The sequence below is a fragment of the Chelonoidis abingdonii genome, chromosome 5 (genome assembly GCF_003597395.2).
Source record: "Chelonoidis abingdonii isolate Lonesome George chromosome 5, CheloAbing_2.0, whole genome shotgun sequence".
Taxonomy (NCBI): Eukaryota; Metazoa; Chordata; order Testudines; family Testudinidae; genus Chelonoidis; species Chelonoidis abingdonii.
The window spans coordinates 53632861-53660848 of NC_133773.1; the positions used below are offsets into that span (position 1 = coordinate 53632861).

Here is a 27988-nt window from a genome sequence, read left to right on the forward strand (position 1 = left end):
CAATGGCTATAATGCCCATGGCTAAGCATACTGATGAGAGACATTGTATCCCCATGCAGGGGTCTGTGTGTTTTTTCTCACATCCACTGATTAATTTTCTGGTGGCGGCAGTGGCAAATGACAGAGTATTGCAGGAGACAAATATATAACTAGACAATATGAAAGATTTGAGAGGAAGAACAGTTTATTCAACTTCCTTATGGATCCACATTGCCAACTAGCAAGTGTTATTAGCTAAATGTGAATTTGTAAGTTGGGATACCATGTCCAGCTTTATGGATAAGTTAATAGAATCCTCCAGGGAAGAGTTTAAGGCATTTATTGCAAAAGGCTGTTTGGTGGCCAAGATGTCAAAGTGCTTCATTCAGTTGTGACGAAGACCAGGACCTTATGGTTACAGAACTCTAGCATAGCTCTGATTTGGTGCCATTCTTATAAGGATTCCTAAGTGACTTTTGAGGTTTTACACCCAGGCCCCAAAGATGCATCATTTTATGGATGAACAACACCACCATCAATCTTGCTTGCAGCAGTACTTCCATCAGTCATCCTATCCTGCTAGGCAGCTAGCCTTTCCTAGAAAAGGACATCTATCACAGAAGAGAAGAGCCTTTGGGTCTAGTTTTAATCACCCCATCCTCCACTCTCAGGCAGGCAGGATATTTGACTGGTATCAGGAGAGCAGTGGTTCTCACGCTCACTGACATCACCACTGCAATGTATTAAGCAGGGAGGAGCCCACTCCAACCACCTTTGTCAGGAAACAGTTTTGGCACTTCTTCAGGCAGGAGGATGACAGTCGCACAACAGCACGTTTACTGGGCTCTCAAAACCAAATTGGCCGACCAGCTCAGTAGGACATTCTGCAATAACTCTAAGTGGTCGCTAAATAGCAGTGTGATGAGGTCTCTGTTCAGTCAACCTATTTGCAATGAACGACATGAAGAAGTACTGTCAATTTTGTTCCTGATGGGGACTCAGTACAGGATCTCTAACTAGTGCCTTCCATCTGAACTGGAGCGTAAACCTGCTGTATGCTTTTCTCCTACCCACTCATCTCTCAGGATATCCTCAACTGAAGTTAGACCATGCCACACTCATACTTCTTACACTGGCTTGGCCAACCTTCTCAGTCTGTCTGCTCTCTTCCTCGCTTCCCAACCTGATGACACAGCACCTTAGCCAGGTTGTTTAGCCATTGCTGAGCAACCTACACTTCACAGTCTGCATGGTAACAAGCTTGATGAGGCAGAAGGATGATGCTTGGAAGCAGTTCAGTGGGTCCTCCTTAACAGTAGACACCATCTACTAGGTCTACTTATTTGACTAAGTAGGGCAAGTATTGCAGCAGAGCAACAGCCAGCTAGCACATCAGTGGTAAACGCAATCCTGGGAGTAGCCTTGGTGTGGATACAAAATTTTGTATCCGCATCTGAGCCACAGTCTGCAAACATGGTCCACAGATTTGCAGGGCTGTATCTGTGGGATCAGCTAGCCCATCCCATTATACCTGCAGCCAATCCCAGACTTGGAGGGCGGAAAAAAGGCAAGACCGTGGCTCAGTTTGGGGCTGACCGGTGGAGGTGCAGGAGCTAGCCACCTTGTTAAATGTGGGGAAGGAACACTAACCTGCCCAGCAAGGCAGCCAACTAGGAGAAAGCACTGTCTCCCCACCCAAGGGAGACTCTAGAACAGACATAGGAGCCGCCACCTTGGGAGTCAACTGAGTTGGTGACGCTCAGGGACATTGTGGGACTCAGCCTCCCCGACCAGTGGCTGCCTACCTGAAGGAGTTTGGGACTATGACAAGGTGCTACTCAAGCCCCTATGGGAAGCAGACCACCCAACTAAGTGGACTAGAGGGGTCATACCCCAAAATGAACAGATTGGTAGGTAGTAGCCCAGGGCAAGTAATTTAGACACCCTACTAAGAGGGCTGCCCCTGTTCAGGGGATGATGAAAACAAGGCCCTGGCCTGAGACCCATCTGACAGGGAGGGTTTGGATTGCCCTACCTCCTTGCCCCGGCCTTAAAGACTGATGCCCAACAACCAAACAGGGGACTGGGCGCCAGGCACTCTAACCACTAGCAATCTGGCCCTCCAGGTTTCCCATGACAGGATGCTTTTGATCACTGTCTAAGGGGATACAACACCTCAGCTTATGTTCAGGCCATTTTGCAGTACCTCTTATAGTTGAGATCCTTGGGGAGGGGGGCTCACAGGATGCATTTACCAGAGGGTCACGCAGGGCTCATTGAGCATGAAAAATCAGTTTGGGGGTGGTGGGGGAGGGTCAGACAGGATCAGCTCAAGGCTGGAGGTGAGGGGGTCACTTAAGAAAAGCTTGGAGACATTGGGGGGGGTGTAGGCAGGCAAGGTCCATGAGCTTGAGAATCAACAAGGTGGAGTCACACATTGTGAATGATTGGGGGGGATGGGGGGTCATACAAGTGTCAATGAGGAAAGATGTGGAGGCAATTTGGGTGAATCAGGGTAAATAGGAATGAAGTGTGTAGGGGGGGTCACAGCAGGTGATAGCAAGTATTGAAGTGATGGAGGTTCATGCAAGGGTCAATGAGGCATAGTTTGTGGGAAGTCATGGTCAATCAGCGTGAATAGCAAGGCAGAGGGGGTTACACGAGGCTATAGAGAGCAAGTCTGCAAGTGCCGGATGCTCATACGGGGTCAATAAGGAATAATATGGAGCTAGTAAATCATGGTGACTGAATAGCAAGGCTTGGGGTCACACAAAGTCAGGCAGAGCAATGCTTACTGCTGTGTGTCATGCAGTGGTCAATGAGTCATAATTTGGAGGAAGTCTTGGTCAATCAGGGTGAACAGCAAGCCTCTGGGTGCGGGGGGAGGATCACATGAGGTCATTCACAGCAAAGTTTGGAGCGGGGGTTCATAGAAGGTTCAATGAGGGTGAATAACAAACCTGGGGGGCGGGGGGTCACACAAGGGCATTTCGAAGGAGTCAGTGTCAATGACGGTGAATAACAAGCCTATGGGCGGGGGGGGGCACATGAGGTCAGGCACACAAAAGCTTAGCGTGCAGGGCGGTTGGTCGGGGGAGTGGGGGGGGGGCGGGGGTCCACCAGTGCTCAGACACAGAAAGGCGTCCAGTGCTGGAGGTCAATGAGACATAATTTGGAGGCACTCAGGGTGAATAGCAGGCGGGGGGGGGGGTTGCGTCACACGAGGTCATGCACAGCAAAGCTTGGAGTGCTGAGGGGAAGCCGGGGGGTCATACAGGGTTCAATGAGGGTGAATAGCAAGCCTGAGGGGGCTCACATAAGGTCAGGCACAGCAAGAGGGTGTTGGGGGTCATGCAGGGATCAATGAGGCATAATTTGGAAGCTGTCAGGATAAATCAGTGCATAGGAAGCCTGTGGGGGTTGCATGGGGTCATGTGGGGGTCAGTGAGGCATACTTTGGAGGCCCCCCCCTGCCTTTTTATTCACCCTGGTTGACTGAAGCTGCCTCCAAATTATTCCTCATTGACCAATTTGACAATGACCCGCCCCCAATACCACCACCATATTTATGGTCTCATTCAAGACAGCAAAAGCAACACCAATTACAGTGAACCTCTACGGTGCTGCTACGCCGTCTTCCATGCATACTTTGTTACTGCCGCAGGATCTCAAGCTGAGTGTTACAATGCATGGAAGGGACTGCCCTTTCTTGTTTGTTAGTTGCGTTGCAGTAGTGCCTAGGAGCTCCAGTGAGGCCCTACATAACAGGCTCATCCCTGCCCCCCATGTTTATTATAGTCTTCTGTTACTGATATCTGCCACACCGCGACATCCAGGGTCACTCCTCCTTCCTGCTGCCACTCCCCAACTTCCTGCCTTTGGTGCCTCAGACTGATTGTGCTGTTCTCTCCCTGCCCCTGGAATGGTTCAGCATGGGGGAGATGTGGGTTTGTCACTGCGGTGAAAGGAAGCATGTAGGGGCAGTTGGAACAGGCTTTGATGGATTGGTGAGTGAGTGACAGATGGTCAGGTAATCAAGGGCAGGGGCATGGGGCTGCGGGACTGTGTATCATGGAGTTGCATGGGCTCTGAAGATCCAGAGGGCTGCTGGAAAGATGCAGAGCAGGAGAGTGAGGCAGCCCGTGCTGCTGCCAAAGTTCCCTTAGTTTGCTGAAAAGGAGTTCAACTTCTAGTGAAGCAGATATTTTGTCAGAGCCAAAAGTTGCCTCACTTCTGTATCACCTCAACTCCACAGCAGTTGATGGCATCCTCCATGTGCCCCAGTCCTTTGAATCCTCATGTACTGGAGCTGCTGTGCTGCTTCACCTGTCTATAAGGGTCTTCTTCAGCCTTCATACAAACGAGTCAGCCACCACCTTCCTCCTAGCCCCCAAAACCAAGCACGTTCACATGCACAAACTTCTTTATGGTGAAGTTACTGTTACTGCCCAACAGTGTGTTCTCTTCCTCATATCCTTCTGAGAGAGTGGACTTTCAAAATCAAAACTCAAACATTAAGGGGGGGGAGGGGAGGGGGGGGGAGGGAAGGCAAAACTGAGCTAAGATCTACTGCATATCCCCAGAACTAATGTTAGTGTTAACAAAAACACACATACATACACACCAAATGTCATGAAAACCAGGACATGCAGAGCTGTGGTGGTGCATAACACACAAGATAGCCACTTACCCTTAACTCTGCCCCTTTAAGATAGCAATAGGAATGGGAATCCTCAGAATGGACCTGATTTTCAGTTACACCAAAGCTCATTTTTGCTTCTCAATCGGTGAAAAAGGGAATTAGTGTAAGTGAGAAGCAGAACCAGAGTCTCACTTCCCTTTAAGAAAAAATGCCATTTTCTCTGTTCACACTGTAAATCCAAATCAGAACTCCTTGTCAGAAGGATGAATAGAATCATCGATGAAGCTTGTGAAGCACCATGGATATGGAGAGTAATTGCTGCTGGTTTCTAGCGATCACATTTGACATCTTTTCCTTGCTTTTCCCAGCTGCACAAATCTCAATTAAACAACATATTGGAGAATTTCCTAAAATCTGGTCCCTGCAGTTTAGGCAAATACTCTCCACATTTAAAAGAATGATGCATAATGTGCTGGTATAACCGTGCTACAGAGCGAGGCGCACAAAACCCCACTAGGTTCAAACAATATCTGGACTACTTTTATGCTGCATCTATGCAATCCTCTTATTAATGAAACTATTGAATGAAATAACCTCATTACTAACAGGGTGTAATGTAAAAGGAAAGAAAAACTTAGAACATAATCAAAACACTTACCCTCTCTGCTCCCAGTGTCCCCACTGATCCTCAGTCTTTGGGACTGTTTATAACAAGTGGAGGTTTCAACCCTCCCAAGTCCAAGAAGTCTGTAGTTGTGTCAAACAGCATCCTTCACAGACTAACAAGTAATGACACCGGTGACACCTCTTTTCTTAAAGCCAAGGTTAACATATACACTCAGCTCTAGGAGAGCTCTGATCTCCAACAGCCTGTTTTTCTCTGCCTCAAGCCAGCGTGAGCTGCTTCCACTGAGCATGCTTAGTTCATTGTGAGGTGGCCGAGACAGCTAGGTCCCTTCTCCTATAGCATCCCAGACAAAGCAGGTTACACTAGCACCCCACGGGGACAGAGTTAAGGTTATGTGGTTGCAATGCAAGTAAAATAGCACGCTAGCTGCTCAGTGTATGGTTTCTATAAATTTGTATTTTGTTTCTTTTGTAACTAACATTTTAATCATGGCATGCAGAATATAGCATATAGAAATTGGGAAGCATCCCTTTAAATAGGTTGTGAGCACTCCAGTGGCCGTCACTGTAATCTGCGTTTTAGAACCCACCAGAATCCTCTCATAGCAGCAGTGTTTATGCGCTGCTAGGACTTGCCGGTTGTATATGTCTTCAGTATACACGGTTATTTAAAGCCCACCAGGCTTCTGTGGTTCGTCTATACGACAGATATTGTGTAAAGAGTAAGACACACATTAGCTCAGCCTCTCCTTGTTTTCTATCATTTCAGTTTTGCTCATCTCACCTTCCAGAAGGGGAAAAAAGGCAGCACTGGTGGGAGGTGGCAACCTAAATTCCACCGTCACAACACTGGGTTTTTTGTTTTAGTAAGCGAATTTAAACAGTGCTGTAAGCAAACAGGGCACACTATCAACCAAATGCCATTTCTGCACTACATTAGGTGCACAAGCAGGAAAAGCAGCATGGCTGCTTTTAAACTTGTCTGTATAAAGAAACCAAGAACCATCCAAACATAGCCTGTGATCCTTTTCTGCTATCTTTTTATGGCGCAGCCTCTGTGTTTACTTTAAACAGTCCACGAAGGGAGAATGCAGTATACATTATTCTGAAATACATGTAACAGCTTTTCCTTCTCTCTACTACCACACACTCAATCAACCATCTCAGAAATTGGAGACAGCAAAGGTTTCTAGACTGTCACGGCTGAACATTCAGCTGCAAGAAATAGCCCCACAACCTGGCAAATGTTTTTGTTTCCCACCTTTAGATTATTCATTCTCACTGTTGTTATGAAGTGCTATTGTGGGTGTTGCAATAGCACAGTCAGGCTGCCTAAATCACTATTTTGGAATCAATGTTGCCAACTCCCACCCTTTTATCAGGAGTTTTGCAATTCTTAGTTCTTTTCATAAAGTTCCAGCTCCTGGAGGCACGTGAGGAGGACAGGACTTTAATTATTATTATTTTTTAATTAAAAGTTTCTAGGCATCATGACTATGGAGAAAAATTTGAAAAACATAACTTCAGTTCAGAACTTGAAAGGTAAAATTAAAAGCACTCTAGCTGTATTTTTTAAAAATCCTAGGATTTAAGAAAATCTCATTTTTGAATGTTTGAATGCAATCCTGGAATGTACTCTTTGAATAGATATTAGCACTAACAGAGAAACTGATCTATACAACATCTGTATTTAAAAGTTTAACATGACAAATGAATAGTCTCGAGTCACTTATTTTCTCTCTATTAAAATACTTGAGCAAATACAGATTGGTTAAAGAGCGTCATCTCAGATTTGTACATATGTGAAACCTGTAAACACAAAGCCAAACAGCCACAGCAAAGCTGATGGTACTGTACAAAGTGCTGGTGAAACCCGTTTTGGAAGTGTGCTTTAGTTCTGTCATATTAGATAAATTAGATGATTTGTTCTGTCCAAAACAAATTAAGGGGCCTCCTGTTACAGCTGCTGGGGAAGACTAGGAAATAATTTCCATTTATTTGAAAAGGGAAACCAGAATGAGCCCACATGATTTCATTGTACACTTTGCGCTAACACAATCTTGGTTCTGCAGAGAGTGCATTGTAGTAACTAAGATAAGGCAATTTCAGCCACAACACCACACATTGTTCTTTGGACAGACTGGCTGGATCCTAAACCTGAGTTGCTATGTAAATCCACTTACATTTAAAACATCAGCTACCCCTGTAAAGTTCAATGAACAATTAGGAAATACAGTTTGAACAAAATACCTTACCTTACCCAGGCCAGTAGCTGCCTTGCCAGTTCACGCAGCTATCCACCTCCCTTTCTTAGAGCAGACTACCAATCTCACCGGGGTTACTGCTGTGCTTTCCCACAGTGCCGTAATGAGGGCAAGGCGAGTGAGACACTTGCCTCGGGCGCGGAAAGCTGGAGAATGCAGAAAAAGCCTTCCCTGCTGGCAGGAAAGCTGCGTCTCTCCCAGCTGCTGCTGCCTCCATGGGAACAAGAGACGCTGGCCGGCTGAGGGCTAGCAGCCAGCTGCAGCATGTCAGGAGGGGGAGGCACACACGTGCTTCACAGCCCTCCCCTGGCACCCCCGGAGGAGACGCCGAGGGGGCTTCCAGTGGGAGACAGGATCATCGGCAGTGGGCCTCACTCACGAGCAGCTGCTGGGGCTTCCAGTGAGTGTTGACCCTGTGATCCCCCGCCGCAGCCACCACTCCTGCAAACTGGGCAAGGGGCAGCCTCACCCCCAGTGAGGTTATGGCAAGGGGCAGCAGGGGAGGAAGGATGCTACATGTGATGGCACTCCCCTTCCCCCCAGCACCCACTGCCCCCTCTCTGGCTCCCAAACTCTGTCCCAGAGCCTGCACCCAGCCCGCCACACTCCCTCCCAGAGCCTGCACCCCTTCGCTCATCGTGCACCCTCACCCTGTGCCCCAGCCCAGAGCCTGCACCCAGCACCCAAACTCCATCCCAGACCCCAACCTCTCAACCATCTTACACCCCAAGCCAGGCCCTGCATCCCAGACCTCCTCCCCCCACTCAAACTCCCTTGCAGAGCCTTAGGCAGGTGTGGGGCAGAGTTTGGCAGAGGGAGCTCTGAGCTTTCTGGGCACCACCAAAATTTCTACAAACCTGCTCCCCCTGATACTTGGAGAGGGGGTGAGGAGGCGAGCAGCAAGTTGGTGGATGGAGTGAGGGCCCCCATTTTCTGTATTTTAATTGTTGATACTGCATTGATTGACTGCTGTGTGCATTAATATAGCAACCCCCTGGGTCTTTGAATGAGGCTTTATACTGGGGCGGAGGGGAGGGTGAGGAGGCAAGCGGTGAGTTGGTGGCTGGAGTGGGGCAAATCTCCCAGGTTCAAAATCAGGGACCGTGTCTGTTGGTCCTTTTTGCTGCTTTTCTCTGGGCTGGGGGTTGTCCCAATGCTGCAAAGAGGGTGTTCCCAAAGGAAGATGCTTGCTTCTAACCCCAAGGCCTCAGTATGTCTGCTCTTCTCTACTCAGCCCACTTGACAAGTTTGATTGTCTTTGGTCTGGCTCCCAGGCCCTCTCCAAGGGTTGCAGCTGTCTGGAGGTGCTGCCTTCCATGCCTTCCTCAGTCACACCTCATTCATTCAACAGGGCAATTGATTACAAAGTGGGGGGAAGATCTTAGTCTACTTCTAGCAAAAAGACATTTTTCTTTTACCTTAATTATACTACCTTATACAAAAATGCAGATTTATCTACAACTGCATTGATTGACTGTTGTGTGCAGTAATATAGTGACCCCTGGGTCTTTGAATGAGGCTTTATACTTGGAGGGGGGGGGCGGTGAGTGGCGAGTTGGGGGCAAGCAGTGAGCCAGCAGGGGTTCTAGGGGCAGGCATGGGGGTTTCTGGCAGGGGAGGGAGAAGGTGAAAGAAGGCAAGTGATGGATGGAGGACTGACTAGGAGGGATGCAGCAAGCCAGCTGGGGGGCTAGGGAGTGAAGAGGGCTGTGATGGTGGGGCTGAGCGGAGAGGGGGTGGGTCCTATTTTACTGCTGTGATCTGGTCACCCTATGGGTGCTGTTTCTTTCCCCCTGCCCCCTTCCTTTTCATCCCACAGTTGCTTCGACGGGGCAGCACTGGGGAAGGAGGGTTTGTTTCCACAGGGCGGGGGGCAGATTTCCACGGGGCTGGGTGTGTGTGTGTGTGTGTGTTTCAGAGGGGGGCGGGCACAATTTTATATTCTTGCCTTGGGTGCAAAAATAACTAGTTATGGCTCTGCTTTCCCACCCTCTTTCAGATAGAGCCAGCTCTCTCTCTGCTGAGCCTTTGTGGCCCAGTTGACACCACTTTCAGTTCTCCATGTGTTATAGATTATGGGCAGGAAGGAGCAGCCATCACCCTTGTGTGGGGATTGCAGCAACAGAACTACAGGAGCCAAAAGAGACCTTGGTGCTAAATGGCCTTATTTATTACACCTCTGTAAATGTGCCCAGGCAGGCAAATATACAGCTTGTTTACTATGTAACCTTTCACTTCATACTTCTGCATCCCTGTGTAGAAAGTGGCCTATATTTTTTGTCTGGTGAGGTACAAACAACAAAACAAAACAAAAAAATAAATAAATCCATTGGTCATTTACCACCTTAAGTATCATGGGTCAGTTCATGCCTGCACAGGAGCCTGACTTCATAGTTAATACATTACATGTGAGTATTTAGTTAAGTCATCCCTCCCTAAGCATTACATATTCAGATTTATGAGAATTTAATCACAGTCAACCACTAAACAAAGTTCCATGCTACCATATACAACTGACATACACCCCCCTGCCCCAGCCAACCATGGCAGAAGTCTACCTTTGCAAAGGTGGGCAGAGGAAGAGTTCTGTATCCTCTGACTTTGCGTACAACAACCTTCTCTGTCTGTCAGTGCAGTCAAAGGGGACAGGGAAGTCAGTTCATCAGGCACAGGAATCCAGCTACCTTGGAAGAGCCTAGAGAGAGCAAATGAAGCTAAAGGAAAAGGAGTTTTTAGCAAGAACTGTATGTCTGTGAGGATCTCATCAGAGAAAGCTAGGAAGGAGGAAAAACATGAAATGCCAGAGCTCTGTTAGAAAGGAGGGATAACTAGCATGTAGAATAGGCTACTAAATACAGGGCTGTAAGCTGCAATCGTGAATATATTTTGTGTAGTGCTATGCAATTGGGGGGGGGGGGTGTGACATTAAATGGGTACTAAACTTCTGCAAAATTTCTGCCACAGCTGGAAAGATATTACTGTCATGCATCACTAACTGTGGGGTAATTGAGAGATTCCCGCAGTAATATAATAACCATGTTGAAATTATATTCACCGGCAATGGACAGAAATGGAAAATCAGTTATACCTTTTTATCCCAATTCTCTTTTACACCGACATGCCTTGAAGGGTGTCAGAGAATAATTTACACCTAATTTAAGCCCTCTTTACATTACCAGCAAAGTGTTAAGGAGCGTTTGCGTAAACCAGAACCAGGCCTAGAGTCCCTGAGAAGCCACATCCCAAACTGCTGCAAACCAGAGAAGCTCCATTCACTCCAGTGGAACTACATTGATTCATAAGAGCTGAGGCACTAGCCCAGTATGTGTCTTTTCTAAGAATCCACTTCTGATAACCTTTAATTTGATGGGTAGTTCCCAATTCCATTTCAATTTGATCATTTCTGATCAAATTATATATAGCTGTTGCCTATAGCAAGGTATTGCAATTGCTTGTGTGTACCTTTAAGTTTCCCTTTGTTAGTTAATGTTCTACCAAAACAGTATTAATTATAGTAACTGAAATCAATGTTTAATTGTTTGGTAGAGTAATTTTAACACAGTTAGTTGAATTACTCTGTAGTCAGAGATCCCCTTTGACCATTCATTAGGTTATCAAGCTTCTGGATAGGATTCAAAACTTCACCCCAGAACATGTGCTTTTTATTTCTGCAAAGTATTACACTGATGACATTTATTCTGTGATCAACTAGAACTCCCAGATCCTCAGCTGCTGTACTCCTTCCGAGGCAGTCATTTCCCATTTGATATTTGTGCAATCGATTATTCCTTCCCAAGTGTAATATTGCATGTGTCCTTATTGAATTTCAGCCTATTTATTTCTGACCATTTCTCCACTTTGTCAATATAATTTTGAATTTCCAATCCTGTCCTCCAACGTGCTTGCAACCACTCCCAACTTGGTATCATCCAAACTTTATAAGTGTACTCTTTATACCATTATCCAAATCATTTATGAATTTAAATAGAATCCACACAGGACAGATCTTTACAGGTCCCCACTTGATATGCCTTTCCAGCTTAACTGTGAACCATTCATAACTACTCCGAGTATGCTTTTCCAACCATTTTTGCACCTACCTTCTAGTAGATTCACATAGGCTATATTTCTCTAGTTTGTTTACGAAAATGTCATGAAGGCCAGTACCAAAAGCCTTACTAAAGTCAAGATATATCACATCTACTTCTCCCCCACTCCACAAAGCTTGTTACCCTGTCAAAGGAGGACCTTAGGTTGGTTTGATCTGATTTGCTCTTGACAACTCCATGTTGACCATTACTTATCACCTTGTTATCTTCTAGGTGCTTAGGTATTGTTTGATTTACTCTCTTCTTTCTGGGTACCAGTGTTAAGATGACTGGTATGTAATCCCTGGGGTGTCCTTATTCCCCTTTTTATAGATGGGTACTATATTTTCCCTCTTTCAATCCTCTAGGATCTCTCCTATCTGCCACAAGTTCGCAAATGTAATTGCTAACAGCTCACAGACCTGGTTGAAGAAATCTTTACGTATTAGGATTTATTTCACCAGACTATGCCGATTTGAAGACATCTAACCTATGTAATTCTTAATGTGTTTTGTCCTATTTTAGCCTCAAATCATACTCCATTTACATGGATCACGATTTCAGTCATCCCATCACAACTAACCTTTTTAGTGAAAAATAAAAAATTGCCGCATTTTCTGTTATTGTCTCTCTTCTCATTGAACGATGGGCCTACCTTGTCCTTTCTCTTGTATTTGTAAAATGTTTTCTTACTAATCTTTATGTCCCCTACCTAGTTTAAGCTCATTTCATGCCTTGGCCTGTTGAGTTTTGTCCTTACATGGTTGTGTTGTTTTTGATACTCATGATCTTCTTAATTTAACCTCATTTTAACATTTTGTAGGACTCTTTTTTCTGAGTTTCAGATGGTTGCTGTTCTCTTGGTTAAGTCAGTGTGGTGTCTTACCATACTTCCTATCTTTCCTCCACATTAGGATAGTTTTCTCTTGTGCCCTTAATAACATCTCTTTAAAAAACTGCTAACTCTCAACCATTGTCCATATGAGAAGTATTAAATGTCCCAACTTCCTGAGCACAGTGTAGTTCTGCTGGTGAGTTTGCCATTTGAAACAAGTCTTTTATGTTGACAATTCCAACCGTCCACACATTAATATTAACTATCACAATGACGTTCTCCTGAAGTTAATGTAGAAAGTAACCCTTACTACAAAAGTCACCATAGAGATCCACAAAGCATCATGCTTCTTGGTATTGATGTTCACCCTTCCATTAGATAGCAGAGCCCTAAAGCTGTAGAAGTATTACTCCACTACACAACACATTCAGTTCCAAAACCTGACTGCTTTCTTAGCCTAAGGGTAAGTGGAGCAGAGAGAAGGCTGATCTTATTAATGATTCAACTTCTACTCTTTATGAAGGAAATGGGCAGGGATGTCACTAGCTTGTTCATAACTATTATTCCAGGCCTGGATCAATTGAACCAGCTTGATAGCCACCGCAACCCTTAGCACGATTATGACTTAGGTAAGTGATAAACAGGAAGTTGTAGCACTTCACAAATAGGACTGGCTGTTGTAAATAAAACTCCCATCATGTTAAGACACTGATAAAACAGGATTAAGTAGATTTCTGGCTTGTGCTTATTAGGTGTTCATTGATTAAAAAAAATAATCATTTATATTTTAACACAAAACTGAATCTATAGTTTGACAGAGGAATTTCAAGTTTTAATACCAGACATTTTAGCCTGTTCCCCAAGAAAGATGGAAGAATATGGCTGAATATCCAGTGCAGTCCACAGAAGTAAGAGAAATGATGTCTAACCACAAGTGGCTCCTTCATTCTGGTATAACTTGTTTAAAAAGGCAGAAAAACAAGTTATATTTGAGAAAAATGTAGCTACATTAACAAATTTTAAAACAGTCAATATGATTTCACATTTGAATGCTCAAAGCTAGCACTACTAAACTGAAGCTGCAAGACAAATTCCGTTATCATCTAGGCTTAAAATATAGGTCTCATATAAAAGCTGCACGAGACTGGTTCATACATCCCAGAAGAGATGAGGTCTTTTAAACTGTGTAAGACCTAAATCAGTTTAAGAACCTGTAAGATCTTTTCATCCATGAGTGCTTAGACAATTGCACTGCCATCTTTGCTGAACTTTCTGTGCATTCAATAGTTTCATGTTTAAAGAATCCAAGAAAAAGTGCACAGATTTTTTTTTAAGAGTTTTTAAAAAAACAAGGTAGCAAAATATAAAGTAAGTTCTCCAGTCTATTAGCATTAAAATTCTTAGTTATTCTTCAAGCAAGTCTGATGTAGGGAGGTGGTTTGGATAGTTCTTCCTCTGCATCCAAGTCTTGATCTGGAAACTGCACTGGGGAATTAAAGATTCTGTTCCCATGACCTACATGAGAGGGAGAGAGGGGAAAAAAGATACGATAATGGAATATACTGTAGCTGCTTGGGCCAAATCCTGAGTTCCTTACTTTGTTTTCAGTCACTACCAGGATTTGGCTTGTAATACATATTCAATAGATACTGTATGGAGTGATCACCTTAAACCCCAAATGATCTCTCTAGGAGTTGGAAGGGAGGAGAAAGTTACTTACTTTGCATAGTGCAAACCAGTTCCACAGTCTGCTGCGGATCCTCAGCAGGTTGTAACCATTCCTGCAGATGAGATTTATATTTTAATCTTTCCATCGCTAGTCAAACATGGATGTTCTTATGCCATTTTATAATCCAGTTTAGAAATTATCCTTGAAAGTAAACTTTGAATGTGTGTGTACAATAGAATCTCAGAGTTACGAACTGACCAACCACGCACCTCATTTGGAATCAGAAGTACACAATCAGGCGGCAGCAGAGACAAAAAAAAAAAAAAAAAAATAGCATATACACACTACACTACTGTAAAAGCAGCAGAGAATCCTGTGGGACCTTATAGACTAACAGAAGTTTTGGAGCATGAGCTTTCATGGGTGAATACTGGATTCTCTGCTGCTTTTACAGATCCAGACTAACACGGCTACCCCTCTGATACTTGACTACACTACTGTGTTAAACTACTAAAAAAAATAAAAAAGGAAAGCAGCATTTTCCTTCTGCATAGCAAAGCTGTGTTAAATCAACATTCAATTGTAAACTTGTGAAATGACAACCATAACATTTGTTCAATTATGAACACTTCAGAGTTATGAACAACCTCCATTCCCAAGGTGTTCATAACTGAGGTTCTACTCTAGTTTATTTGAAAGGAGGCTAATTTTAAATGTACTAGATTTAAATCTCATTATTGCATTTTCTCCCAAAGGAAGGTGTAGTTTAACATGTGGAATTAAATAGTGCCATTCACCACTTGATTTACATGTCATTTTTGACATGCATATATGATAGCCTGATACTTTATCCAAATGCCTTTATTGATATGTCATGTAGTCAATTTTTATTTATATTCTGATAAAATAGGGGGAAAATGTGATTTTGTACAAGTTGTTTATTCAATCCACTAGAAGTCCTCCTTCCCTACACTAATTTAAAAATCAGGAAAGTGAGCTAGAAAACTGGAGTCACAATATTCAGAGAGATTTTATAATACATAGCTCATATCCTTAATGAAATCTGCTTGGTCAGTGATAGTGCTGGTTGAACGTTTACAAAAAGTTTGCAGTTTTTATACAAAAGAGGGACAGTTTTCCTGAAAATGACTTCTTTGTCCCTGACTGGCTCTACTGTAGTGCATGCACACAGACAAATAAGCTTAGAGAGGTATTTACATTTAAATCTAGTACATTAAAACACAAGAAGTCTTACTGGTATGAGTTTGGGATGACACTTTACTCATAATTTATGCAGAGCATCCAAAACAAGTGCTAGTAAAACCTTTACAAATCATGATGGAGTTTGTATTTGCTATAGTTTATAGGAAGTGCAAAGTTTAAAATTATGGGGTTATTTTATCCATCAGCTGGTACTTCAATTGTTTTTGTAAACCAACCTGCCCTAATGCAGGCCTCAAAAAGGAAGAGAGGGATTACTAAGACACTTCAGAAACTTCTAAAATTGCTCTAAAATGCCTTTCCTCATCTAGCATTACAAGTTTGATGTCTTGTGATCTACCAGGACTAGGACAATAGTCTTAGAGCATTAGGAAGAGGCATCCCCAGCTCAAGGTCACAAAGGCACATCTTACACTCTAAGCGTTTAAAAGAAGATATCAGACCTTCTGCCTTTCATCAGATAAGCCAGTGAGATACACGACTAAGGCATTTACCCTAATCCACACAGTTTTCCCTACGTACCACATGTGATGCAATAGAATTAGAAACCAATGTTCAAAAAGTCAGCACTTACATACCATTCCAGTTACATTGTCATAACACGAACAACGTGGAAGACTTCGGCAGCCCATGTAAGCAATAACTAGCACAATGAAAGCACTGCAGGTAGATGCAATTAACATTGCTACGTTGGCTCCTTTGACAAGTTTATCAAGCACAAACTTCTGTAATAGAAAAAGAAAGTGTCAGATGGCTCAGCAATGCAGGCTTTAGCTTTAAGTTAAATTCCAAAACAAGGTTTTGATTAGTGACTGAAATTCTTTTATCTGTAGTGTATTTACTTTTTCCATTGTAAAAATCTTTACTACTCTTTTACATGTCAACGGGGGAAATACAATAGTTCGTTTTAGTACTGATATACTTTTAAATCAGTAACATCACTGATGTTGAGGGGAGACATTTCTCTTCTGTATTTGTTTTTCTTTGTACTACCCTCTGCAGAGGCAACAATAATTTCCTATCAATTTTGTACTATATAGTCAAGTTTGAAATTAACAGGCATTTTGTTTAAAGTTCATTGTATTTAACACTTTGTTTCAACACAAGTGCACACCACCATTGACTAATGTCAGCTTTGGAAATAGTTTTACTGATGCAGCAAAGGTACAGCAAAGTAAATACTGAAGGATCATCCCCTTAGATCAGTGGTCTCCAACCTTTATACACATAGGGTCATTTTTTGAATTTAAGTGCAACTCAGGATCTACCTGGCCCCTTCCCTGAGACCCCACTCCGTTCCTGCTCTTCCCCTCCCCCCCAGCAGGTCTCCATTGCCTGCTCGCTCGCCTTACATCCAAGACCTCAAAGCATTTCAGAGAGATGGGTACATTCTCTTTTTACACTTTACCCACCTTTTACAAATATGCAAACTGAGGTGCAGAAAGGTTAAGTGACTTGCCCAGAGTCATACTGCAAGCTTTGATGGAGTTGGGACTCAAGCCCCTAAACCATAGGTGCTGACTCCGTGTGTGCTCTGGGGCTGGAGCACCCATAGGGAAAAATTGGTGGGTGCTCTGCACCCACCGGCAGCCAAGCTCCCCACCCCGCCCCAGCTCACCTCTGCCTCCTCCCATGAGTGTGCCGCGTCCCCGCTTCTGCTCCCAGAGCTTGCCACCGCCAAACAGCTGTTTCGCAGTGTAACAAGTTCTGGGAGGGACGGGGAAAGAGTGGGAACACCGTGTGCTCAGGGGAGGAGGCGGGAAGAGGCAGGGCAAGGATTTGGGGAAGAAGTCCAATACGGGCAAGGAGGGGATGGAGTTGGGATGGGGACGAGGTCGCACACCCCCGGCACCAGGAGAAGTTGGTGCCTATGCCCTAGACCAGTGCTTCTCAAAGCCAGTCTGCCGCTTCTTCAGGGAAAGCCCCTGGCGGGCTGGGACGGTTTGTTTACCTGCCGCATCCACAGGTTCAGCCGATCGCAGCTCCCATTGCCGCGGTTCATCGCTCCAGGCCAACGGGGACTGCAGGAAGCGGCGCGGGCCAAGGGGATGTGCTGGCCGCCCTTCCCACAGCCCCCACTGGCCTGGAGCGGCGAACCGCAGCCACTGGGAGCTGTGATCGGCCGAACCTGTGGACACAGCAGGTAAACAAACCGTCCCAGCCCGCCAGGGGCTTTCCCTGAACAAGCAGCAGCCCGACTTTGAGAACCACTGCCCTAGACTACTCTGCAGTTTAGTGAAGATGCTGAGTTATCTTGTAATTTGTTTTATAACAAGCCAATGGCTTCCCTTCCTATCCCATTCAAAGATATTCATTGTTTGAACTTGGGACAGATATTCTAATTTCTCAGTATTTCCAATCACAATAGGCCTCAATCTTGGTTGGTGTTCCTATGTGTTTCCATAATCCAATAAAATTGTATGAATGGATTCTGTGGCCCAGAGGGTAAATGGGTTTTAGATCAAATCAAGTTAGAATGTTGATGGTTTTGATCTTAACTGTTCCTGTTCCAATTCTCCTACACTCAATTTCATATCAAGGACTATCGGTACCAACTCTCCAGTTATATAGGCTACGTGCTGTGATAGCCACCAACCACTCCCATCTCATGGAGAACATCTCCAAAGCATTTATGTTCTGCAAGGCAAGAACCCAGATCTTCACCATTGCATGTTCTCTGTATGGGGAAGACCCCACGTTCCTAACATATTTTGACCACCAGGTTCCTTGCTATTGATGTCTCCTAGGATAGAAGGTCAGTATCCTAAGAATTTCCACATCCGAGAAAGCTGTGGTCCATCTATTTCTGCATTCTCTCTTGGACAATAGCAAGTACCAGGAAAAGATTATACCGTGATTCTCCAAAGAATCACAGAGCTTCCTGCATTCAGCAATAATAAACTGATTTTAGAATTGTTGGTGTATGCCTAGTTTGCACATACTGAAAGGAACTACGAAGCCTGGATTGCATTCCTACAAAAGGAAGTGCAATTTTGTCACAAAATACTGCCGCTTACCGTATGAATAACATGAACTGGCTCATGTGTGAACATCTCATCTTCTTCACCATAGCTTAAAGTTAAGGAAGCATAGACAACTACAATGATGGTGGCAAAACAAGAAAATATAGAAGCTACTATCATTGCATTCACCTGTATAGGAAAAAATTCAAGGCAAATATGGGGGTGGGGACAGGAAGAGTTAGTGCGTTGTCTATTTTTCCTTTAAAATTAATAAGCCACTCTGAAATATATCAACAATCAGACCTGAATAATTTCAAATGTTCTGAACACCACCCATAACACTGCAGTCATTATATTCTGTTGAGGCTGGTTTGAAGGATAGACTAAAGCGATATGGAAGCCCAGGACTTTGGGCCAAGATATCAGTGCATCAAGAGCTCCCCACAATACTCATTACTATGTTTACCAGCTGTTTTTTCCCCCCCTCTCCTCTTAAGGGATCCACAGTTCAGGAATCTCTTGTCTGATTCACTTCCTTTTATGGGGAAAAAAGTCTACCTTGCCCTCCAGACCTAACTTCCTAATTTTTGCCCCTCTTACTATCAAAAACTCAAAATTGGAATCATAATAGAAAATCATTTGGAGCAGCTCCTAAAGCTTTATAATGATAGATTGGTAACAAAGGACAGTAGCAAGAAGAATTATTATGAAATCATGGTCAAGTTCAACAAGTGTCTCCAAGCCACTACCACCTCTATATTATATATGCCCTATAATCTTGACCACAGAGATGTTTGTTTGTTAAAGCAATTAGATTAACTAAAACCCTTTTAGGTCTTTTAGCAGTTCACTCATTTACAAATAAGAACATATCCTTTTGGGGTTTGACTGGCCAGAAAGTCAAGAAGCAAGCTCTTTACACATTCCATTTTAATTCCTGTCATACTATATAGTTCAGCAAAACAGATGAAATTTGTGAAAATATTTCTCTAGTGCATTCAAGAGCAATTGCTAGAAAATACAGAGCTTGAAGGGATCTAAAACCAGTTAATAAGAAAAACCACATGTTCTGGAGTAACTGATCAGCAAATGCTGCCAGAATTTTCATTTTTCTATAGAATTTAATACTGCTACGCAGAACTCTGAGTGAGGATCTCGCAGCAGGATTTAGAATTAAGTGTGATAAAGTGAACCACACCACTACCAACTTAATGTTGCTTACACAAGATGTATCTTGTCACTCCTTCACCTACCCCTTTGAAAAAAAAAAAAAAAATTCTACAAACTTACAAGAACTGGATTTTTTTTCTGGGAAGAAAATAAAGCCAGAATTCCAGGAACACCCATGACCTGCATGTTAAAAATAAACAGATGATTTTGCAACTGGAAAGAAAGTATGGTAACAAGTTATGCTACTATATTGGGTATGACAAGTTTCAGAAAAATATATTCCATAAAGAGCCATTTTGAATAATAAGCACTAAAAGTTATTTAAGTTCATTGTTCCCACACAGAACGAGGACCTTTGCACCCCACCTGATAATAAGAATAAGCCTATGAAGAGAGCAGACTTTTCTGCCACAATAACTGACGTACTTCAACTTTCTTGGTTGTAACGGTACAGATCCTGGAGTTTAAGGAATGACATTGTCACTTCTTTAGAAAATGAAACATTCTGCTAGTGAAAGTTAGTGTCAAATTAGCAGTTATTCCTGCCTTGCTTTATAATTTTGGAATCAGATTTCACATTTCAGCAGTGTTACACTTCCGCTAAGGTGAAAAGTGTGTAACTAGCACATAATATTCCAGGGAATTAAGGGCCATTTGCATTAACTGACAGCTCTCTTTAGTACATAACCTACTGTCTAGGACAATTTATGACCACAGGTGTCGAGATTATAGCATATGCTGAAGGTATTACGGAGAGACTGTAGATAGCTCTCCATTACCACAAGTTTTGATGCTCTAACTTTGCCAATGCTCAGCCAATCCACCTGAAATATCCCATGTATGCTCCTGTCATGAGAATGTGTTTAGTGGGCTGGGGAAGAGGCATATGAATTGGGAAGGCATTTATCAAAGTAGTATTTTGCCATTTTAATACTGGTTTGTCATTGACGTGTCATCTTAAGGGTCTTGGCTGAGAAACTCCAAACTTGGTTTCTTTAACTGGACTCAGTGAGGACTGGTTCCTCTGACTATTTTTGATTAAGCCTGTTGGCTATTTGAGTTAGTCAAGCTGATTTTGTAGACCTACAGCCACAGTGTCTGCAACAAACTATTCATATCTTAAGGCCTGCCACTACCTACCTACCATTGTATCTGGAATTCCTGTTTTCTAAAGCTCATTCCATGCTGCAGCCTTGTTTGGGCTTAAGTTCGGGAAATTAGGACATTTTCTGTCATTTATGTAAATATGGTAACATCAATCAAAAATGCAAATCAGGGTATTAAATTACTTTCTAAAATCTCCATTTTTCTGAACTTTCAGGCTTTAACAGCAAGCCAGTGCCAGCACTGGAACCCAGAGCTTCTGATTTCTAGTTACATTGTACTTCAGTGTCAATCACTGTGACCCTGACTAGGCTAACAGATGATGATTGCACACAAAGACCTGCTGAAGTCACTGATGACATCAGAGCAGGGCTGTATTCTGGCAATCCCAGTTTGGAGGGGCAGAGACCAAACAGTTCTACCACCATTTATAGTGTCCCAGAGACCAAGCCCAAAGCAGTCACTGGTAAGAGTGACAAAGATGAAGATGGGGCAGAGTATTGGCCTGGTAGGGCTGAGGTAAAAGTGGCAAGCCTCTTGCTTCAGGACTTAATCAAGTCTAACTAGTAGAGATCAGGATGAGACCTAATTTGTGGGGTGATTATCTTACCGCTAAGTTCTTACACCTTCCTTTGAATCATCCAATGTTGGCCACTGTCAGTGACAGGATTCCAGACTAGATGGGCCAATCTGATATGGTACATATTGCAACTCCTGTACTGACAACACCAAGAACAGCTTTGAAGCTGCACAATAGCCAGTAACATGTGTCAAGGTACCAGTGAGCTACTAAAAAGTTGCTCACTCCAACACATTAGTAGTTCCCTGCTCCTTTTGTGAAAGGAAAGAAGCTATTACTCAGGGGGTAGGTATGAGTCCAGGATGAAAGAGGATGCTTTGGGTCAGCAGCTTCTCCAGCAAATTGAATGGAATACATGGACAATGAGGAGGGGAGATCTGGGGACATGTAAGGAACAGGGGGAAAACTAATAAATTTTGTACTTTTAATATTTTGTTTGTATTTTTAGGCACTATAAAACAAAAACATTCCCCTAATAAAGCTTTGTTAAATTTGAACTGATGTTGTCAATGTGTGCCAGCCAGTAACTTAAAATATAAAAAAATTATTATAAAGGTGCAGCAAAAATAATCTGGTGAAAGTCAAGTAACTCACAATAAGTTATATATACTCTCAAACATTGGAAAGCATGGAAATAAAGAGTTGTGCAGTCACCATATAAGGTACATTTGGGGTATGCAAAGATGGCAGGAATGAAAGGACAGAGTTAAAGTCGTTTTGGTACCCTAGTGCAGTGGTTTTCAAACTTTTTTCTGGTGACTCAGTTGAAGAAGATTGTTGATGCCTGTGATCCAATGAGCTGGGGATGAGGGGTTTGGGAGGTGGTCAGGGATCTGGGCTGGGGTGCAGGCTCTGGGCTGGGGATGAGGCATTTGGAGTGCAGGAAAGACTCTGGGTTTATGGGTGGCTCAGAGCTGTGGCAGGGGGTTGGGGTGTGGGGGGCTCAGGGCAGGGGATTGGGGCATTGGGTTGGAGTACAGGGAACAGCGCAGTGTCGGAACAGGTAGGAACTAGCCTACCTTAGCTGGGAAGCACCGCCAACGGGACTTTTAACGGCCCGGTCAGTGGTGCTGACCAGAGCCACCGCAACCCAGTGCCTTACATTCCATGACCCAGTACTGGGTCGCAACCCAGTCTGGAAAAAAAATCACTGCTCTAATGTACTTTTTGAGGAAAGCTTTCTGGCTTCCATTCCCATCCCCCTCCACATCACCTCTCCTGCCTCCAACATTAAACCCATATTAAAAGATGTGCTTCTTTGGGTTATCTACACTTCTAGGATGAAATCCTTGCCATGCTGCAGGCAATGGAAGCTTTGATAATTATTTAAATAGGGGCCAGGATTCTACCCCCAGGATAATTTATTTAAAAAGTTTTACACAAGTTGCACTTCGTTATCTAGTCAGAGCAGGTTGTCAGGTTACTAGAGAACTATTCTTCGAAAGCAGCAGACAGACAGACAACCCAAGAAGGCACCACCACTGTGCACCAGTGACTCTTGATCATATTATGCTGTAGCAGTGTCATGTTACTTTTGAATAGTAGGAATATTTTCATATGGGAAACCTTATGAATATGAGCTGCTCAGAACACCTATAAAGCTTTGATGCAATTATTAAGCTTTCACCCCTAACATCAGTGAAGCAGGGCAGTGCTGCCCCTAATGATGAAGTTAAAACCAACTGGGGAATTGTTGTACTCTTACTACAATTCATTCTCAATGAAAAAGTTCAGATGTGTTATGTGGACACTGAGTCGATCTTACGAAATGAAGGGGTCCTCTGTGTCCCACCACTACACTGAAGCTCAATACAGTTATTAGCTTTATACATTTTTCTTTTGGTTGCAACTTTTAAAATGGCAACTCTCCACAGCCTCATTTTCTAAATCATCCCATGTCTCATGAAATAAAAGCTGAATTACAGTTTGTCTTGTTATTCTAGTCCCTGTTCACCTCGCAATATCCCCAAATCGTTTCCCAGTACCTCTCCATTCTTGTGCCTTCAGAGCAGTGGACAAATACCAGATTCCAAGAGAGGTGCTGGAGAAGAGTCAGGAAGTTCTCCCACGGGGAGCCAACATCTGAACTATAACCCCCAATAGGATAAACAAACAGAAGAAGAAGATATGCAACTTTACCATTCCAGCCCAGATGGGTGCTCTGGTTTTACTCAGTACTGATTCTGTTCTGAAGGTGCCATCCATTAATCCACTGATGACACACACTGCAGCAGAGGCTATCTGCAAGAACCCCAGCACAACCATACTTTTCTGGTTAAAGATGAAATATCTGTAGCGATCCATTACAATGAATCCACACGTCAACCTGTGTGCGCACACACACTGTGTGATCTTAGGAAGAAGCACAAGGATCCTTCAGGAAGAGAGTCAGCTTCACTGTTTTCCCTAAACAGAAAGAAGGTGCAAGAGGATTAGCACTTCAACAAGCATCATCTGACAAATTGTTCACATACCTTGCCATTAATAGCATGAGGATCTGCTATAGTAGCACAGCGTCAAACATTCAGCTTTGCCATGTACATGGAACTTATCTTTTTATGGTTTCCAGAAGATGTTGGGGAAAATACAAGAATGAGAAAAGTGAAAGTCAAAGTAATTCACACACCACAAAAGCTTTGTTTTTAAATGCATACATTAAGGTGTTTCTGGATATAGAGAATTACCTTGGCAGGTAAATCTTACTTACAACCTCTGCTGTCAATTTTTTCCCCTTTAAAATTATCATAGACAATCAGTAGTACATGCAAGATCCAGTTTATTCTTAAGCTTTGTTTAGAAGCCAGGTTTTGTTCCTTTCAGCGATGACTTGAGGGGTCACTCCTTGGACCAAGAATCAGGGATTATACTGCTCTAGTGTATAAAAAGAAAACTGCTAACGACTTTGCTCTAACAAGATGCAGATTGTAGCATGTTTTCAACATGTTTTAAATGTATCGTCTCCATATTAAAAAACTGTTGCCACTGACGTTACAATACTATCCTACTGTATGATTAAGCAATACTTAAGACATTTAAAATGACAGGATTCCAGCTAGTTCATCACCTCCACAAATCCAGGGTTTAATCTACTACTATCCTGTCCTGACCTAACTACAATTAAATGACATTAAGGAAGCTAAACATTTAAAGAAGTTTAGATTCCTAGTATGAATACACACAACATTAGTGACATTTCAGCCTGCCAGCTTGCTGTAGAATAATGTTAGTTGACCTTCCTAGTCAACCCCAAAATACACACACACACACACCACACCAAAGAACAACTTCACAGAAGTTCTCAAACTTTATGGTCCACATTTTCACAGAGGGTCACGTGAACCTCCTGTTCCTAATTATGCAGACTACATCCCATTCCTTTGGCAACTACAGCAATTACTTATGTGGACGGTTAACATTAAGAAAGTAAGTGCTTTAGCTATCTTAATACAATTTTGTAACTGAAAACACAGAGGTGCCTCACGTGATCAGCTGCCTCTCTACTCACAGCCTGCAAGTACTCTGTAGACCACAGTTCAGGAACTTCATTTCTACAAGTCGTCGTTTTTGCTCAGTACTTCCAAACCAGGAAATAAACATGGATATTTGTCTGATCACATTCATATATGTTCACCAACTATCGTAATGAAACCTACAGTAAGGACCATCTCCAATAGCAATCCCCTCTTAACAGTTCTACAGTGCCTACTTTAAACAAGATTTCCAGTACAGTTTAGTTTGACCTTCAGAATCCACCACAACTAGACAACTAAATTTTGCTCATTCTGAGTGTGTCAGGAATATTATTGTGCTATTGTGAGAGAAGCTGAAAGTGAAACTGGTGTGTTGCTTACCTTGTAATTTTCAGCTCAATCAACATTACAAAGTTACAGTTTTAAATCTAAAAAGGTGTTAGTAACATAAATGAGGAATTTTTTAAACCTAAGGACATTCCTTTAAGGGAAAGTCACCATTGAATGACACAAACTATCCTTGTCCCCAACACAGAAAGTCAGACACGCAGCTCAACATTTCCAGTGCCCACTAACCTAGGAACGGAACTGGGGAGAGACAGTGGATTCTCCCACAGTACAAAATATTATTGGGCCAGACTTATTCTCCCTTCAGCACCAGTTTTGTGGGGTAAGGCATGTGATCATTTAATTTTAAAGAGGATCTTAAAATAGTGGTACTCATACCAAACTGTTGTCAAGAATATAGTGCTGGTATTTGGAGCATTTAATGTCATGTTGTTAAAAGAATAGTCAAAGTTAAACTTGGGGGGAAATATTTTTTTTACATACATCTTTAAACAAAACTTTTTAGCCAATCAGTAGTGATGCTGAATTGCTTCACCTTACAGGTTTCATTCCCCCCCCCGTAGTTATATATACGAAAGTCAACAACAAAAAAGAAATTCAAACGCTCACAATCTTTTTAACATACCTTGTTGTGCCTAGGTGCTAGGAGTCTCTCTAAGGCCTGGTCTACACTGTGTGTGAGGGGGTTGTTGATGTAAGATGCATTGACATCAGCTATGCTATTCCTGTAGCTGAAGTTGCACATCTTATTGCAACTTACCTCCAGTCCTCACGGTGCAGGATCGACAGCCGCAGCTCGCCCATCAACTCCGCTACCGCCGCTCGCTCTGGTGGAGTTCTGGAGTTAATGGGAGCGCATTCAGGGGACTCGATATATTGCCGTGGGTAGTCTGGACGTACCCTAAGAAGTGTCTGGTGGCATCTTAAAGACTAACAGATTTATTTGAGCATAAGCTTTTGTGGGTAAAAAAAACACACTTCTTCAGATGCAACAGAAGTGAGGTTTTTCTACCCATAAAAGCTTATGCCCAAATAAATCTGTTAACCTTTAAGGTGCCACCAGACTCTGTTGTTTTTGTGGACACAGGCTAACACAGCTACCCCCGATACTCTAATAAGGGTGATTTTTAAGGCCTAGTATGCCTAGGCAACTAATTAAATTAGCTGTCCACTATGTCTTGGCTCTTGTATAAAAAAGTTTTACTTCCAGACAGGACCGGTACTAGAGTTTTTCGCACCCTAGGCGCAAGGCCATTTCGCCGCCCCGTGCCGCCGCTCCCACGGCTCTGGTGGAGCTGCCGCACCCGTCCCTGCAGGAGGTCCACTGGAGCGGCGCAGAACGAGCGGACAGTCCACAGGCATGCCTGTGGCAGCTCCAGCGGAGTTGCGGACCAATGGACCCTCCGCAGGCATAACTACAGCCACCTGCCACCCCCCCCCGCCCCCCGGGCAAAATGTTGCCCCCCGAAAATCGTAGCACCCTAGGAGATTGCCTAGTTCGCCTCAATGCAAGCACGGGCCCTGCTTCCAGAAGAGATGATAGGTTTCAGAGTGGTAGTCCTGTTAGTCCGTATCAGCAAAAAGAATAAGGAGTCTGAAAGAGTCACACCCACGCAAACAAAATGTTTGTCTGGAGTTTAACTCAGACTAAGGCAGCGGATCCAACATATGCTAGACCTTACTATACTGAAAGTCTGTTGCTCTCACAGAAGTCTTATTAAAGCCTCGTCCTAGGAACGGCTTCAAGGAAAAAGAACCCAGGAGGACTGGAAAGGTGACTCATGTTCTTCGTACTGTAGCAGAGCTTTCTCTTTTAAGACACTCTTGTGTCAGTTCAACGTGAAGGAGAAGAAGGGCAGCAGCCAGGTGAGCATACAGAGATGCAGTATCGTTAAGACCGTGCTGGATTTGGGGCGGGCGGGTGTGGACTTTTTGGACTAGCACTGTGCCAGGCAAGAAGGAAAAACCTGCATCGTTCATCAAAGGCTCTACCAACGTGCTGGAGGATGGGGCCCCGCGCCTCGGAACGGCAATGAATTACTTTGCCCTATTCTGTAAGGAAGCCCGCCGCGTGCCTGCCAGCCCCGAGCCCTGCGCCAGGCTTTGCAGCTCTGCCTTCGCTCAAGCAAAGAACTTTGCATCGGAGTCACTCACCACACCCCGGGGAAGCGGAGGGGCCGGACAGCAAACGCCCGTCGGGGCCCAAGGAAGCTGGGGGAGGGAAGAGATGCGCGCACGGAGCCTCCCGAGCCGGCCCGGTGCGCGTCCGGCAGGGCAGGTGGGAGTGACCCCGACTCCGGCAGGCTCGTGGGCCCCCTGCTAGCCCGAGCCCCGGAGAGACCCCAGGCCGCCGGGGAACGAACCAACTCACCTGCGCAGGCAGCAGCGCCCCAGCCGCCTCCTCCGCACAGCGGGAAGCCCCGGGCGGGCGCACTTGAGCGGGTGAGTCACCGCGACTGCTCCTGCCGGGGGGCCGCCCTCGCCTCTGGCTTTAACCCCTGCAGTGCCGCCGCCGGCCGGTTTGCAAAGGCGCCCGCCTGCTCCTGCCCCTGCCGGTGCTGCTCGGCGGCGCAGGTCGGCCCCTGGAGTCTGCCCTGCCCTGCTCGGTGCTCCCCAGGCAAGGGATTGCTAACTGCTGGCTGACTAGCGCCGAGCTGCAAAGCCCGGTGGCCAAGCACTCTGGAGAGCAGCACTGTTCATTTCACCAGCTCCAGCAGGCCAGGCTGCCGATCCAGGCCCTTGGAGGTGAGCAGCTCACTCCTTGAATACTGGGCGCAGTTCTGGTCTCCCCATCTCAAAAGCAACATATTGGAATTGGAAAAGGTACAGAGAAGGGCAACGGGAATGATGAGAGATCTGGAACAGCTTCTGTCTGCTGAGAGGTTAAAAACACTGGGACTTTCCAGCTTGGAAAAGAGACAACTGCTGTCAAATGATAAGAGGTCAATAAATTCATGCATGATGTGGAAAAAGTGAATAAGGAAGTGTTATTTACTGCTTCAGCTAACACGAGAACCAGGGGTCACCC

General features: G+C 44.1%; 1 protein-coding gene across 2 annotated transcripts; it reads right to left on the reverse strand.

Annotated features, from left to right (window-relative positions):
- Positions 1–13183: 13183 nt before the first annotated feature.
- Positions 13184–27657, reverse strand: LOC116838880 (uncharacterized). 2 transcript variants are annotated; one of them, XM_032804431.2, is made up of 7 exons: positions 27332–27657; positions 23282–23548; positions 19579–19638; positions 18343–18477; positions 15904–16050; positions 14156–14216; positions 13184–13950 (listed from the first exon to the last, which is right to left on the reverse strand). In XM_032804431.2, the coding sequence occupies exons 2-7, from the start codon at positions 23444–23446 to the stop codon at positions 13847–13849; spliced, it is 672 nt and encodes a 223-aa protein (XP_032660322.1). In that variant the 5' UTR covers positions 23447–23548; positions 27332–27657; the 3' UTR covers positions 13184–13846. The 2 variants fall into 2 exon arrangements, with proteins under 2 accessions (XP_032660322.1, XP_032660321.1); XM_032804430.2 differs by lacking the exon at positions 27332–27657 and adding an exon at positions 23827–24116.
- Positions 27658–27988: the final 331 nt, after the last annotated feature.

Coding starts and splice junctions, on each gene's coding strand:
- LOC116838880 (XM_032804431.2), bottom strand. CDS start 23,446: ATGGATCGCTACAGATATTTCATCTTTAACCAGAAAAGTATGGTTGTG. Junction 16,051..18,342: donor CAGTTCATGTTATTCATACG/GTAAGCGGCAGT, acceptor TTTCTATTACAG/AAGTTTGTGCTTGATAAACT. Junction 13,951..14,155: donor ACTGGTTTGCACTATGCAAA/GTAAGTAACTTT, acceptor CCTCTCATGTAG/GTCATGGGAACAGAATCTTT.